At 46.8% G+C, this 17046-nt stretch overlaps 1 protein-coding gene across 1 annotated transcript; it reads left to right on the top strand.

Moving 5' to 3' along the window:
• The first annotated feature begins 2613 nt into the window (after nt 1–2613).
• On the top strand, nt 2614–15435 carry C1RL (complement C1r subcomponent like). Its single transcript, XM_070407918.1, has 6 exons — nt 2614–2696; nt 3211–3439; nt 9252–9441; nt 10503–10628; nt 10750–10824; nt 12649–15435. Exons 1-6 carry the CDS (start codon nt 2614–2616, stop codon nt 13419–13421), a joined length of 1476 nt encoding a protein of 491 aa, XP_070264019.1. The 3' UTR covers nt 13422–15435.
• Nucleotides 15436–17046: the final 1611 nt, after the last annotated feature.

Here is a 17046-nt window from a genome sequence, read left to right on the forward strand (position 1 = left end):
GGAGGCGCTAATCCAGCCTTTGCCTGAGGCGATCGGCAAATGGCTGTGCGCAGGCTTTGGGCGGGGCGGGCTCAACAGGGCGGGCGGAGGGAGCAGTTATGGCCACGCTCAGTCCCGTTCCCAGAGGCTCTGCTTCTCAGAACCCCGGCAGCCGCTGCAAACCTCGGAGAGAAAGCTGCCCTCAGGTTCCAACTGATGCCGGATAATCCCGCTTCTCCCGTTTGAGTCTGGGTCCCTAGAGACTCGCCCGGATCTGGAGCCCAGAGTCTGAGACTCACTCCCGACCGAAAACGACAACCTCGCCCTCAGCCACCAGCCCGCTTTGCGCGCGCACCTCGGTACCTTTGTATTTTCCACACTGCGCCGCCTCTGAGCCTCGATTTGCTGTTCTCTTTCCTTCTAGTTGTAGAGTCTCTCTTCAGCCAGCCTTCCTGTGGTTCTGGGTGATGTCCGTTCAGTCTTTTAGTTGTATTTTTGAAATGGTTGTTTGCGGCAGTGGTCTCCGGTGTTTACCTACGCCGCCATCTTGGTCTCCCCCCAACAATAAAAATTCTTAAGCCCAACAGGAAACTTCCTTCTTGAGTCAGAGGCTCCCCAGGAAGATGGAGCAATAAGATGCTCAGAGGAGAGGAAGTTGTCAGAGCTGAAGTTAGAGCAAGGAGGAGGATGAAAGAGAGCACAAAGGCCTGGAGAAAGGGAGGGAAGGAGGGAGAGGGACAAATAAAAGCAGAGTAACGAGAAGGAAGAGAACATACACACCACCAGGGACCTGAGCAGCATGCATGCACCCGGAGTAGAGATTACGTCATGGAATGGGGGTGACAGGGATTGCCCCCCAAGCTGTCCCTTGGACTTAGGCTGAAAGGACAAGGCTCTAGGAAGGGGAGGACCCCAGAAGAATGGTGCTTGGGAAGGAGCCTGGTCATTTGGAATGACCCAGAGAGAGCCCAGAAGGAGCTACTTATTACTATTACAGGATTAAGAACATACAGAGGTCATATATAATACCTTAATCAATAAAGAAAAAATTTTAAAAATATATATACAGAAGTATACCGTTTTTCAGTATATTTTGTATCTTTAAATTTTTTTCACTGTTATTAGATAGTTAAGTTACAACCACATGTGTTTGTTGGAGGTAAGGGGGAGTATTCTGTGGGGATGGAGAAAAAAGGAAAAGTCAGGTCCACAGCGTGGTAGCAGAAAAAATCTTAAAGCAACAGTGGGGCTGAATAAAGGAGGATTAGGGGGTTAGTGTAGGGAGGAAGAAGGGAAGAAGCCAGCTAAGAGACTTTCTAGCCATATTTGCAAGATTCAACCACACACATTTCCTGACCCTGTATATGGGCTAGGAGCCCTAGTAGACATTGGTGATGTGAGCCCCGGCCTAGCAGATTGCTTGGGAATACCCCCAAGGGCTCCCAGAGAGTCTCCTGGAAGAATTGTGGACTGACAGCACTAGAGGAGGTGAGGAGCCATTCCAGGCATATGGCAGCCTTTGTGGCCCAAAGAACCGGGGGACAAAGGGTGAGTAAAACTATTTGACAAAGCCACCGCGAGGTGTGGCTCTGAGCCCCAGAGGTGTGCAGAACTTCTAGACAAGGATGGAGTCCACCCAGGATGTGACCCTGTGACCACTAGTGGTGCAGAATCCTTCACACCTGCCTGCTCCCCCCCACACCCCATCCCTTCCCTTTCAGATCACAGCCCCGTTGTAGCGGCTGCTGCTGACCTTCCACACACCTGCCTCCTTTGAGGACACGAACACTGGCCTCCACAAGGACTTCCTGGCCCCCTATCAAGTCGTGGGTGAGTGTCTCCTAGGGAGCGTGGCCTCTGTGCCTAGTCATGGCCCCTGGTATCTGCCTAAAGAAGCTGAAGTCGGGGCCTAATCCCAGCCCTGTGCCAACTTGACCCTGGTGGACAAGCAGCTTCCAGGGATTGTGAGCAAAAGATTACCTAAGCGAGGGCCCCAGACTTGCTTAGGGGAGAAGCTCAAGTTCACAGATCAAAAACCTCAAGTTCAACAATGGGTAGGCTGGTAACATAAATGAGTGGAAACTCAGGGAGGGAAAGGTATGGCTGATTAAAGGCAACAGCCATAACTCACAAGGACCACCCTACCATTTACTATTTTGTACAAATAGTCCAAGAGAGCCCAGAGTCAGTGCCCTCCCACCCCTGATCTCTGAAGCCCACATCGGTTTAGTCTCAACCTGTGGGTCGCGACCCCTTTGGGGGTCGAACGACCCTTTCACAGGGGTCACCTAAGACCATCGGAAAACACATATATAATTACATATTGTTTCTGTGATTAATCACTATGCTTTAACTATGTTCAATTTGTAACAATGAAATTGGGGGTCACCACGACATGAGGAACTGTATTAAGGGGTCGCGGCATTAGGAAGGTTGAGAACCACTGCCTTAAGTTGTGGTGGGTGAGCTATCCCCAAGTTAGACAGTAGGTGGCGCTCAACCCAGAGAATTAGAAAAAGGAACCAGAGAATTACTCAACCCATTTCCAGTAACTGCTCCCTCCTCCCCCTCAGGGCCCTCTCCAGCCCCACCTCTTGTTCCCTAACCTGGGCCAAGTCCTCTCTAAGGTCCCAGATGGCCCATTCCAGATGCCTGGTCTCAGAGGTGGAGAATTATCTCTGGGGAAGCCCCAACTCCATAAGCTGTGCACGCATGATGTGAGTGTGCCCTTGGAGAGGCCTGGAGGAGAGGAAAAGGATGGGGTGGGACCCAGGGGTGTATACACACACACACACACACACACACACACACACAGCCACTTCATGCAGAGGGGACTTAGAAATTGCCCGTAGCTTCCAGCAGCCTTTCCTGGGGGTGATCAAGCCCGATGCTCTGAGCCAGGAAACTAACATCTAACTGTCCCTCACTTGTACCACCATGTCTCCCTCAGTTCCCAGGGTGGGGGTGGGATCTGCTGAAGCAGAAAGTAGCCCCCAACTCTGTACGAGACTCCCCACGGAGACAACAATGGTGGAAAACTCCTACTCAGGCTGAGTAGGAGGCTGGAGGAACTGGGGCAGAGAGGGGTGATAGGGAGCAGGCAGAGGTGCCAGGCCTCAAGGGCTGAGGCCACAGCTGCTCATGCCTTAGCTGGTCCCTCAGTCCCTTGGCACAGCCTGCCCCCGCTCCTCACGACTCCACAGGCCTCATCTTGCCCTCACCCCCTCACAGGTGGTGGCTGCTTCTCTGGGGCGTCCTCCAGGCTTGCCCCACGCAGGGCTCTGTGCTCTTGGCCCAGCAACTGCCCCAGCAGCTGACCTCCCCGGGGTACCCAGAGCCGTACCTCGAAGGCCAAGAGAGCACCACTGTCATCCAGGCCCCGGAGGGCTTTGCTGTGAAGCTTATCTTGCAGGACTTGGACCTGGAGCTGTCCCAGGACTGTGACCCGGACTCTGTCACCGTGAGCTGGGGTCCTGGAGGGACTCTGGGGAGGGATCCTCCGGCCTGGAGCCCAGGGGGCAGTGGGCGGGGGCAGTGCCCTGAACCTCAGAGGATGGATGAAGAGCCCAAGTGAGGGGCACAGACGGGCTTACCTGGGAGGCTGGGGTCTGCCCCGATGTACAGCCTCCGCCAGCAGCCCTGTCCCTGGCTCTGCTACCATCTTGGCCCCAAAGGAACACACAAATACTGCCAATCCCTAGAATAAAGAGCAAGGACTCACACGTCAGTCATTAAACACACCTGAATACTTGCTCTGTCAGGGCAGGCAGCTGGGCATGAATAATAGCAAAAGATTTGGTGACTAGGTTTACCTTAGAGGACCTATGGCAAAAGTTCTTAGGGTAAGGGCATTATCCGAACAAGGACACTTCAAAAACAGTACCTCATGTTATCTTTTGGTTTAAGTTTTATTTATATCAAAATAATACATGCACATAGTTGTTGTTGTTTTTAATATATTTTATTGATTTTTTACAGAGAGGAGGGAGAGGGATAGTTAGAGACATCGATGAGAGAGAAACATCAATCAGCTGCCTCCTGCACACCTTCTACTGGGGATATGCCTGCAACCAAGGTACATGCCCTTAACCAACGCTCTATCCACTGAGCCAAACCAGTTAGGGCTGTTGTTTTTTAATCCGAGTACTACAAGGCATATAATGAGAAACAGCTGTCTCCAGCCTACTCCCCCCCCCCCCCCCATTGTCCTCTCCTGGGGCAATTAGTTACAATTCATGTAGCTGTTTCATCTGGTAGTTATTTTCATCTGTATCACTAACATGCTCATTCTGGTTTTGTTTGTGTTTTGTAAAACACATTGGAAAGGGTAAAGTTGGTGATGCACGGTCAGGCTAAATAGCCATCTCAGGCAGTGAATAAAGAAATTTTAATTTATTTAAGGAAAAGAGGATAGGAGTTGGAGATATCCAAAAGGAAGAGCTACACGACGCTGAGCCAAAGGGTATTGTATCCATGATGGCAGCAAAAATATCCTTAGGACAGTGAAGCAAGGAAGGCCATAGAAAAAGCTTCAGGAAAGCCTGGGTGGGCTGCTTTGGCTCACTGAGAAGTCAGAGAAAGGGGGGTCCTGGAGACAGGTTCGGGGGTTAGCCTGGGGCAAGCTGCCGCTGCCCATTGCTCCTCTGGTTACAAGTCTCCTGGGATCCCTTAAAAAAAGAAGGGGGAAGAGAATGGTCTGGCGTGCTCCCCTGGGGGAGAGTGTGCACTGGGTCCTTTGTCCTAAGCATATGTATCTCTCTCTTGCAGGTGGAAATCTCAGGAGAGGTCTCAGGGGAGAGTCTTAATAGAATATTCATCAGTTTTCTAGGTGTGCTCTACTGACTGGTCAGTGCCAGGGCAGGGGGTCACTAATCAATGAGGCTTGTCCTGAGGCAGCCACAGCATGACTTGTCAGGTTTTGCTGCGTTTCTGGACCTGGAGCTGAAATACAACTGAGGCCTCGATGTTGTCTTTAAGGAGGAAAAGGTCAGGAGGTCTAAACCACCTGACCATCGATATTAAAGACCAGGGGTCCAAACCGCATGAGCAGTGACATGCTAGGGGAGGATAGGTTACCTGGGGGTGAGGTTCTTGTTGTCCCAGTTTTCCCCCTTGCTGGGCATCAGGTCTCTCTGCCCTGTGAGTTTCTGTGCCTGGCCTTGCTCTGCTCTTGTCTGTCTAGCAATATTACCCATGAACTCTCAACTATAGATGATAAGACTAGCTCTATCTTAGAACTTCACCATCTACATTTCCCCTCCTCCATCCACCCCGTTTACCAATACTGTCATTTTTTATTAAATCTAGAGTCATTATTTGTATTATTATAACTTAAAATATTCAGATCTGAGCCAGTGAAGTACAATAATTGTAGGTTTGTTTGTTTTCTCCGACTTTGGTTTCTAGGAGTCAATAATTACATGGAGTTCTTTGGAATTTTTTGTTGGTTTTTGCTCTAATCTTTGGTTTGCTTAGTTCTCTGTAACTGACCTCCCCAAACTCTTAGCCAGGAGAGTAAATCTCTTCTCAGCACATTCAAGTACAAATGTCAATCTCTGAGTCCTCTTTTTTTATTGGTGACACTCACCTACAGATCTCTTGATGGTTTCTTCCCTCGGTCTGAATTCTTTGTTCTCTAAGCCTTCACACTTTCTGGGAGTCCCCTTCTCCCTCATGCTGGCGATTCCCTTTGCCTGTCCTGTGTTGGAACTGAATCCCATCACCATTTCTTTCCTGGTTTACTCCCTCTTTTTGTAGGAGCACTTTCTCCTCCAGAAAAGGTATGTGGGAGTAAATTTCAGAGGCTCTTACATAACCCTAAATGTCTTTGTTCTGCCCTCACAGTTGTTGGATTGTTTAACCAGGTTGCATTCTAGGTTGGAAGTCATTTTCTCTCAGAAATTTGATGGTATTGTCTTCTAGCTCTCGTGTTAAGTCTGATTAGCATTGAGTCCTGATCCTTAGTTTTTTTCTCTCTAGAGCTTTGGGAATATTTTCTTTATTACCAGTATGCTGAACTTTCATTATGATATGCCCTGATGTGCTTTTCACTGGTTGTACAGAGTTCTCTGAATCTGGAGACTCTTTTAATCTAGTCCTTCAATTCTAGGAATGCTCTTGTATTGTTTCTTAAATTATTTCCAGACATCTACTCGCTTTATTTTTGATTTCTGGAACTGCTGTGATTTAGCTGCTGTATGTTCTGGACTGATTCTCTAGTTTTGCTATTCATTCTGTTGTGTTTTCCATCTCCTTGTCTTTTTGTTCCACTTTCTGGGAGATTTCCCCCTTTTAAATACCAATCGTAATGGTTTATTTTCTGTTGACACATTTTTATGTCTGAAGCCTCATTCTTATTTTCTAAATGTGCCTTTTTATAGAATACTGTTCCTGTTTACTAGACAATACTCTTTTCCCTATAATAGAATTATTTTTAAATGTTTCTTCTAGTCCTTGTATTATCCAAGTTCTTTTTTACTCTTCACCTGTTTTAGTCTCTGCTTTTCATCTCTCCTACAATGTTTGATAATCCTCGGCCGTCCATTCATACTTAAGAATGAAGTACTAGAATGATATTGGATGCTCTGTGTGAGAGCTGAAATTTGTGAAACAAGTTTGAAAACAGGGTTATCAACAAGGTGACTTAGATGTCTGCGGGCGGGGGCGGGGGGGGGGGGGGGCGGTGCTCCCAGTGTCAGTAAGCAGAAGTATTCTCTTTGAGGACAGCCAGCCTAGGAGAGGAATCCTCTAGTCTCCTGATCAGAGTTGCCAGTCTTCTAGTAAACAAGCAGTAGCATCTCACTGTTTGCTATGTAGACTTTCACCTAATCCTTCTGTTTTCAATTCTGGCCTCACTCCCTCTATCAAGTGTCCCAGGGGACCCCAAGTCCAGGGTCTCTGACTCACATTCAGGTCTCCTGCCAGGGTGAGCCCGAAAGTTATCTGGATGCATAGGGTGAGCAAAGGGACCAGAATCCTGAGGTCTTCCTACAGAGGCTCCTCTAAGCCTCTCTCTCATCCCCATCCTCACGGTGCCTGGTTATCCTAATTTCTGCGATGAGAACCTGCTTTATGTTGGCCTCCACCTCCGCAGAGTCAGGCTGTCCCTTTTGCATCTCCATTCCACCTTTCAAGATGTTACTGGCATCACTCATCTGCTGTCATCTCTCACTGTCATTGACCATGTACACCATTTCATCCCTTTGCTGTCATATTAATGGGATTTGAGATAAATGCATATTTAAAGCTTCATATTTCACCAGGAGCCAAGACTATATTCAATTCAACCAATTCTATTGAGCACCCACCATGAGCCCTGTTCTTCTTAGTCATGGACAATTTTAAGCCCAGACTGACTCTTCCCTTGTCATTGAGGAAACCCAAGCTCAGGAATAGAATTCTTTTCTCCTCTCTGCTGCCATGGCAACACACACACACACACACACACACACACACCTTAAATGCAATATTCTCAACCAGACTATGGGCTCCTCGGTAGCAGAACCATGTCTTATTCATGTTTGTGTCCCTGCACTTAGCATAGTGTCTTGCACATAGAGCATAATAACTCTCAAATAAATAAATGAAAGAATAAATGAAATCCAAGCTCATCATACGTGTAGGACACACAGCACAATGAATTTTGAATGAGCAGGTATTTCGTATCCTCTTCACCACTGCTCTTCAGGGACATACTGGAAAGCTGCCATAGGACATGCTGCCCTGACAGCAAGAGGCCTCACAGACCATTTTACAGGACAGGAAACGAAGATCTGAGGTGGTTGAGCAACTGCCCATGTCACACAGTCCTGAGAGCAAAGTCTTAGGACTCACGGCCATGTGTTCATTCTGCTTTCCTAGTTAGACTCCTACGTGATTCTATTTAGCCAACAACTTGTGAGGAAGCTAAAAAGAAAGCTGAGGAGTTTGACAACCAAGCAGATCAGTAAAGGACAGTTTCAGAGAGCAAAAAGGCTTCTTCCCCCAAGAGATAATGCGTCTCTTAAATATGGGGCTTAAGTTTGTTGTTGTTCTGAGGAAAAGAACAGTATTGGAATGTGCCCAAGCAAGGCACTGGGGTGACTGAGAAATTTTCTTCATGCCAACTTTTACCCAGTTAATGTGATCGCAATGAGATAGGCTGGATGGCCTCTTAAAGGAATTTGAGACTTTGGGAGAATAAGCGAATGAAAAACTAGCAAGGATGCAGGTTGTGGGTCAATATGAAATCAGGAATAAAATTTTAAAAATAATATGAGCTGAGCAGTGAGCCATGTGCCCAGAATAGAGATTAAGCATGAAGCATCAGTCAAGGGAACTCCTTCCAAGGTATCCTGCGTTGGGTTGGGGAACCCACAGAAAGGAATTTGAGCAGGGGTGAGGCAGTCAAAAGGGTTTGACACAGAGACACCCTGCTCAAAGAACATGTAAGTTAAACAACAATAGCCAGAGTATCCACACTGTGTGCACTTGAGTCCTTAGATTCCCACGCCTTGTGGGGCTTTATTTACAGTGCAAGGGGTAAGAGGAGGGACACTCCAAAAGAAGGAGGACAGGAAAGACCAGGAACCCCAGCTAAGTGTTTGCAGAGGGTCTTATTGCGTCACAGCTGTTGGCCCACAGGAAGTTACTCAGAGAAGAGGAAGGTGATGGGATTGGATGGAAGGGACTTTTGTCTGCATCGTCGTTGATTCAAAGCTGTGGTGCTATAGGCACCATGTTGAGCATCAGGGATTCAGTGGCCAGCAGAATAGATGTACTTCCTGCCTTCTTGGAACTTACAATCCAGTGGACTATTGGGAGAACCCTAGGGTTTCCAAGGAACTTCTTTATTATTGATTTCTTTTTCATTATAATTGACATATAGTATTATGTGAGTTTCAGGAGTTCAATATATTGACTCAATATTAATATACCTCACAAAACGACCACCACAATAAGTCTAGTAACCATCTGTCACCAAACATCGTTGTTATGATGTTACTGACTCTGTTCCCAAGGAGCTTCTTGAGAGAAGGTAAATATGGTAGGCTTTATGAGACAATTACAGCAGGCTGAAGAAATATGCAAGCTATCTGGTCATGTCTGGAAGAAACTGGGGGGTCAATAACGGAACAGGAAGCTACTTGAGCAAGGTTCCACAGAGAACAGCTTCTCAGCCCAGAGGAGTGCAGACCTCCTAGATGGGGATGAAGCCTGTGCCCATGATGTGACCCAGTGACCCCTTGTGCTGCAAATTCACCCCACACCTGCCTGCCCCCCTCTCCTTTCAGATCACAGCCAGTGCGATGGATCCAAGCCGGTTCTATGACCAAGTGGGCTCTCCACTGGGCAGCCCCCCAGGTCAGAGGGAGTTTGTGTCCTCGGGGAACAGTTTGCGGCTGACTTTCCCTGCACCAGCCTCCTCTGCAGACAGGACAACGGGCCTCCACAAGGGCTTCCTGGTCCTCTACCAAGCCGTGAGTGAGTGTCCTTAGGGGATGCACTCTCTGCCCATAGCCATGGCCCTGGTGCCTTGAAGCTACAAGCAGAAACTTGAGTGACTATTGACACTGGGGGCTCAGGAACACCCAGGCCCACACCTTCCCTGCCCCCTCCAGGCCTCTGCTGATGAGCTGCCAGTTAAAGGGCAGCCATTGCTCAACAGTTGTTTCCATGACTATTTACTGGCCCAGAATTTGCAGATCATCTTGTTTTTTCAAGAGAAGCCAAAGGTTACCAATTGTTTTTCAATTGGTAACTCAGAATTTTTTTAAAGGTAATATATGCTCACTATAAAAATATCCCAAAAATGTGGTAAAGAGTAAGTCTTTCTCTGATCTCTGGCCCCTTAGTCCCTGGCTATCTTGTCCAGAAACAACTCTGTTCTCCATTTCCTGGGTATTTTTCCAAAGACATGCTATGCCATTCAAATATAATTGTGTGGGTAGGTATGTGTGTGTGTGTGTGTGTGTGTGTGTGTGTGTGTGTGTGCTGCATGCATACTATTCACAATGTTTTAAATATGGCATCTTTCACTCAGTCATATATCTTAAAGATCATCCCATATACATGTGGCAGCGTTGCCTAATTATTTTAATGGCCATATAATATTCCTTTGATTGATGTGTCATAATGTGTTTAATCAGTCTTCCACTGGTAAATATTTTGCTGCCACAGACAGTACTGCTATTGATATATTACATATACATCTTGGAGCACACATATGAAGGTAAATTCTTAAAAATGGAAATGCTAGGTGAAAAAATGCATTTTTAATTTTGGTATTGCTAAATTTCCCTCCTAAAAGGTTTTGGTACTTTACACCCCCACTAATCATGTCTGAAAATGCTCGCTTCCCCATATCCTAGTTATTTGTTTTTTAGCATTGACCATCTGATCAGTGAAAAATAGTTCAAATGTCTAAAAAGAAAACAAAAAACACTGTACAGGTCAAACTAAATATGGCCATGGGCCAGAATCACTCTCTGGTGTGCCAGTTTGCAATTCTGTTCTACGTCCTAATGACCATTTTTTCCCTATAGGTATGAACCATAGTCGACCCATCAGCCAGGTTAGTGGTGACTCTGAGGCCACACACACACCTGGGGACAACTCCTCCGAGATCCAGAACCACTGCCAGGAGCCCTATTATCAGGTGGTGCCAGCAGGTGAGTCCCTACCTGCTGGGGAACCAGCTTCTATCTACCTTACTCCCACCAAGGGGCCTGTGGCACCTACTTTTTTAGCCCCACCTCCCAATTCTGAGCCTCACCTCATTTCACTCCTCAGAGACACTCACCTGCAGAGCCCAGAGCCCTGGGAAAGAGACGCTGGACAAGGAGGAGGCTCCTCGCTGTGTGCCTGGTGAGTAGTAACCTGCCAGTGCTGTGATTATGGCCACTTTCCAAGCAGGGGCCTGTGGACCAGAATACAGGGGGTTAGAGGAAAGCCTTCAAATAGAAAGAGGAAATAAAGGCAGAAGGGGAGGAAGAAGAGGGAAACCAAGAAGGTCCAAAAAAGAAGAGGCAAGGAGCTTGTCCCATATTCTTCAAAGATCGAGAGATAATCAAGCCCAGCTGGTGTGGCTCAGTGTTTGAGCATCAACCTATGAACCAGGAGGTCACAGTTTGATTCCCGTCAGGGCACATGCCCAGATTGCGCCCAGGTTGCAGACTCGATCCCCAGTGTTGGGGTGTGCAGGAGACAGCCAATAAATGATTCTCTCTCATCATTGATGTTTCTCTCTCTCCCTCTCCCTTCCTCTCTGAAATCAATAAAAATATATTTTTTAAAAAAGAGATAACTAAGAAAGCAAAAGCATGAAGGAAGATAATCAGATGGAAAAGTGAAGGGGAAAGAGGGGCAGAGTTGTAATAAGAGGAAACCCTCTCTTGGTATGGTACGCTTTAGGAATACACAGACAGGCTCTCTGTCCCCAAAACATCTCCCTTCTTAGATCCCACAGGGCCAGAAAGTCCACCTTTTTTGTTCGTTTGTTTTTTTCCTGAAATAAACTTCACATAATATAAAATTCACCATTTTAAAGTGTACAACTTAGTAATTTTTAGTCTATTTACAATGCTGTGCAACCATTACCACCAATTCCAAAACATTCCCATCGTCCCAAAAAGAAACCCAGTACCCTTCCAACTCTCCCCTTCCCCATCCTCTGGCAACCACTAATCTGTGTTCTGTCTCTATGGACTTGCCTATTCTGAACATTTCATATCAATGGAATCATACAATATGTGACCTTTTGTGTGTGGCTTCTCTCACTTAGCACAATGTCTTCAGGATTCATCCACACTGTAGCTTGCATTCGTACTTCCTTCCTTTCATGAGTGAATAGAATTCCACTGTGTGGACATACCACATTTTGTTTATCCATTCATTATTTGATGGACATTGGGATTGTTTCCACTTTTTGCCCTTTATAGACAATGCTGCTATGAGCATTCATGTACCAGTTTCTGTTTGAACGTATGTTTTCAGTTCTCTTGAGTATGTACCTACAAGTGGAATTGCTGGGTCCTATCATAACTCTATATTTAACTTCTTGAGGAATTGCCAAACTGTTTTCCACAATGGGTGCACCATTGTAAATTCCCATCAGCAGTATATGAGGATTCAAGCCTACCATTTTTGAAACCCATTTTTTCAGTCAAACCATTGCCTTTCTAACCCATTTGAATAAATTTTTCAGATTTTACTCCTGATCCACAGAAAGCTCTAGTGGCAGCCTGAGGAAATGGCCATGGGCAGTGTGGCTCAGTTAGTTGAGCATCGTCCCATGCACCAAAGGGTCACCAGTTGGATTCCAGGTCTTGTAGGCTCCGTCCCCCCACATCCCCAGTGAGGGGCATGTAGAAGGCAGCCAATCAATGTTTCTCTCTCACATTAATGTTTCTCTCTCTTTTCTTCTGTCCCTCCATCTCTTCCTCTCCCTCTAAAATCAATAAAAAACATTTTTTTAAATGAAGAAATCACACAAAAAAACAGAGGCAAGAGGCACTGGAGGCAAACTCTGCTTGCTACATGAGTTTGCTCAGGGTAGTCTCACCAAGAGTGTAAAAAAGTAGCTTAAGATGGCTCAGGAGGCAGGAGGAAGAGCACTTCACAGAAGTGGGTCTTTAATCATGGTGGCTTGATGCATGCTGGTTTCTCACCCTTACCTCTCCTCTCTCCCAGTCTGTGGACAGCCAGTCACCCCCATCGCCCAGAACCAGGAGGCCCAGGGTTCTTCCAAAGCTAAGCTGGGCAACTTCCCCTGGCAAGCCTTCACCAATATCTATGGCCGTGGGGGCGGGGCCCTGCTGGGCGACAGATGGATCCTCACGGCCGCCCACACCATCTATCCCAAGGACAGCATCTTTCTCGGGAAGAAGAGGAATGTGGAGGTGTTCCTGGGCCACACAGGCATAGATGAGATGATAAAACTGGGGAACCACCCTGTGCGCCGTGTGGTTGTGCACCCAGACTACCGTCAGAACGAGTCCTACAACTTCAACGGGGACATTGCCCTCCTGGAACTCCAGCACAGTGTCCCCCTGGGCCCCCACCTCCTCCCGGTCTGTCTGCCTGACAACGAGACCTTCTACCGCAGTGGCCTGATGGGCTATGTCAGTGGGTTTGGTGTGCAGATGGGCTGGCTAACTACCGAGTTGAAATACTCAAGGCTGCCTGTCGCCCCGAGGGAGGCCTGCGAGGCCTGGCTTCAAGAGAAACAGAGGACTGAGGTGTTCTCTGATAACATGTTCTGTGTCGGGGATAAGACACGGCAGCAGAGTGTCTGCCAGGGGGACAGTGGTAGCGTCTATGTAGTATGGGATGGCCATGCCCGTCACTGGGTGGCCACGGGCATCGTATCCTGGGGCATTGGGTGTGGCAAAGGGTACGGCTTCTACACCAAAGTGCTCAATTATGTGGACTGGATCAAGGAAGTGATGGGTGGGAAGGGCTGACCCTGGCGCGCTGAGCAATGACACCAGCACTGTGGAGGCCCCAGAAGAAGAGGGTTGAAAGCGAAGACTGAGTCCTGTGGGTGGGGAGGGGGTGGGCAGGGAATCCCTATCCGAGTCCCTGAGAGAGAGCTCCTCCTCTGCTCAAGGCTGATCTCATCCCAGATAAGAAGGGTGTCCCCCAACCCCTCCTCACCTTCTACCTTCCTGTGAGTTTGCGTGAAGCCCAGGGAAGCCCTGTACATCTCAGTGAGTTTCACTTTGAACTTCACTTTCTGCTGACACAGCCACCCGCTCATCCCCCTGTTCAGTGATGTATGAGGGAAGTGGTCTTAATTTCATTGCATCTTTGAAAGATTCCCAAATCTCTTTAATTGACCTTCAAATATCCAAACTGTCAGCTGCACCGCCTACCACAACTCCCAGATGCAAGTACAGTGACAGCTCGGTTTTTGTTACATATTCTGTATACCAGGAGCTTCACACATGCTACTTCATTGACTCCTCACACCAAGTTTGCAAAGGATGTGTTATGATCACATTTTATTTTCTTCTTTTAGATTTATAGATTTTATTTTTACTCCTTTACATTTTGTTGGAGCTTGTTTTTAGACAGTTTTTTATTACATTTATTGGGGTGACATTGGTTAATAAAATTATATTTTCAATTGTACAATTCTATAATACATCATCTGCATATTGCATTGTGTATTCACCACCCAAAGTCAAGTCTCCTTTCATCGTCGTATATTTGAGCCCCTATACCCTTTACTACCTCACCCCACCCCCTCTGGTAACCACCGTACTGTTGTCTGTGTCTATGAGTTTTTGTTTGTTCGTTTGTTCATTTATCACTTCCAGTTTTATATTCCACATGAGTGAAATCATATGGTTCTTGACTTTTTATCTCTGACTTATTTCACTTAGCATGATATTCTCCAGATCCATCCAGGTTGTCCCAAACGGCAGTTGTTCATCTTTTCTTGTGACTGAGTAGTATTCCATTGTATATATGGATCACAGGCTATGGAAGTGTCCCTCAATACATGATTGGGTAAAGAGGATTGGATGCAGGTTTTATTGGAATTTTCTTGATCTTTTCAAGGCTTACTTTTAAGCTTTGTTAGTAAATGTATGGATCAACCTTTCATCTATGAACAATTGGACACTATTACTGTGAGAGTACTTTTTCAAGACTCAATGCAAAGCTTTATACATTTTCTGTCTCACATTTTAAATGAGGAAACTGAAGTTCAGAGTGGTAAAGTGACTTGCCCAAATGCCACAGCTGGTCTGGGACAGCCAAGGCCGTGTGCTTCCCAGTGCGCCTTTACACTTCTCAGGGCTCCTCCGGACCCACTTCCCCTTCCCAATCCCACACCCTACAGATTCTCTCTCCCTGGGAATTCCTGCTTCAGTGAGGAGGATGACACCTGGCTCGCACTTTCTTGGGGCCCCACCTCCTGCAGACACCCCATCTCCTGAGCCCCGTCCTGGGCTGGATGTTCCCACAGAGCCCTCCAGTGCTGCTGGACACCCCGGGCCATGCTCCACCTGAGAGGACCAACTATTTAATTTTTAGTAAGGACATGGTGGTGATTTAGAGTAAAAGTTGCAAATAAAATATACTTGTTCAAATAGAACTAGAAAATGAATGAAACAGAGAAGAGAGCAAATTTGCTACTATTGAAAATCAAGTTAACTATATAGTTAAAGGCTAAATTTACCTTTGGAAAAATAGGATTAAAATGTGAACGTACATGTGGTTACTTCTATTTTACAAGGTTGAATAGCACATAATACAAAGACCATTAAACATACTCTAAGCCCAGCAGGTGTGGCTCAGTGGTTGAGTGTTAACCCATGAACCAAGAGGTCACTGGTTCAATTCCTGGTCATGGCACATGTGGGGGTTGCAGGCTTGATCCCAGCAGGGGGCATGCAGGAGGCATGCAGGAGGCAGCCGATCAAAGTTTCTCTCTCATCCATGTCTCTCTCTCTATCCCTCTCCCGTCCACTCTCTCTAAAATCAATCAACTAATAAAGACATTTTAAAAATACTCTAAAATGTTCTTCAGAGATTGTTTTAAGTGGTATAGTTCTGGCTGTTTTGTTTTCCATGTTTTCCTCTATTTGCTAAATTTTATTTAATGAACATGTATTTAGTTTTGTTTTTTATTATTAAAAAAAATGATATGAGTTTCTCTCAACCAAGGCAAAAATATATACCCATATGTATACATCTATATTTATATAACTAGATATGGGTATAATTATGGATATAGCCACAAAGAAAAACCTACCATTACTTTAAGGGAGAAAAAATTTCCCCCAAAATCAAATCCTAAGAGGAATGAACAATGTAATAGACAATGTCTTCAAATACTGGCTTTAAGTCAAGTGCCTGACACTCTTTATATGGCTGTTCCTTCTTTCTATTCTTGTTATGAGTCAAGGGCATAAGTCAAATGTGTAAGTAAAGGTTATTCTGAGTGGTTGGGCAGAGTGGAGGTTAGGTTGGGACTGAGCTAATGAGGGCCAGGTTTGTCACTTTCCAGTCATGTTACAAAGTACTGGGACAGACCTCAGAATCTGTAGATGGGCTAGGAGAGCTTCAGCTAAGACTTACCTTCTCAGACCACCTCCTCCTTCCCTGTTACCTCTGCCATCCTGCCCCCACCATGAACACACACACACACACACACACACACACACACACACTGCTGTCAGGATGCTAATGTGCAATTTGCTGGGCAAGAGTCCCCCTCCTTCTTGTCTCCTGATCTAGTCCTTATCCTCCCTATCTTTAGTCTTTCCTGACCTTACAAGGCCATGGGTCATGTCATGGGTCACGCCATGGATCAGCCCTGCCATAAGATGTATTCCTCAGCTCGACATGTAAGCCTGCTGAAGAAACCCTCCACGTGCCTGCTCTCACTGCATTCAGTGAGGACTTGTTGCTGCCTAATGGAGAACTGCTCCATCTTCATGAGTCCTTGCAATCCATTGCCTAGGGAAGTGCCTGGCACATTACGTAGGTGGCCCATTGAGGAGGAATGAGTGGGTGGGTGGGTGCAGGGATAGAGGAATTGATCTAATAAGGGAAACAAGCAGGATACACGACAAAGGCCCCAGAACTCAGGGCCCTGCTCTGCAGCCCGAGCCTCCCAGTGGAATTCATGCCATAAGGCATTTGAACCATGGAGCGTTGATGAAGAAAGGCTCCCACAAACAGCAAACCTTTAAAACAGGACACTATGTCCTGGTGGACAGGAGGGACAAGAGCTCTCCTCCCCCCCCCCCCCCCCCCCCCCAGGGGTCTAGCTTCCCCTCAACTCACTCTTGGTCCACAGCCACTCCCTCCGCCTGGCCCTAAGCAACTGTGATGCTCAGGGGCTCAAATTCTTAACAAGATGCTGAGGCAAAGAGGATGTCTCCGCCCACTCCCCAGCTGCCCTTGCTTCTCTAAAAGCCAATTTCACTGAGGAGGGGAGGAGGAGCCTAAAACAGACCCTAGTGCAGCAATTCCTGTCCTATGTCTAGGTGTCATCCATGAGCAAAGTAAGCCAGGGTTCCAATGCAGCCACACTCCATTCTCCTCTGTCCACACCCTTGCTGCCCTCCTCTA

The sequence above is a fragment of the Myotis yumanensis genome, unplaced genomic scaffold (genome assembly GCF_028538775.1).
Source record: "Myotis yumanensis isolate MYYU_CA2020_CCGP unplaced genomic scaffold, mMyoYum1.0.hap1 SCAF_3, whole genome shotgun sequence".
In the NCBI taxonomy this organism is placed as follows: domain Eukaryota; kingdom Metazoa; phylum Chordata; class Mammalia; order Chiroptera; family Vespertilionidae; genus Myotis; species Myotis yumanensis.

What these genes read in the sequence shown, in the direction of transcription:
- C1RL (XM_070407918.1), top strand. Translation starts at nt 2,614, where the DNA reads ATGGCCCATTCCAGATGCCTGGTCTCAGAGGTGGAGAATTATCTCTGG. An exon ending in ATAAGCTGTGCACGCATGAT is followed by an intron (nt 2,697 to 3,210) that starts GTGAGTGTGCCC and finishes ACCCCCTCACAG; the next exon opens with GTGGTGGCTGCTTCTCTGGG. An exon ending in TTATCAGGTGGTGCCAGCAG is followed by an intron (nt 10,629 to 10,749) that starts GTGAGTCCCTAC and finishes TTCACTCCTCAG; the next exon opens with AGACACTCACCTGCAGAGCC.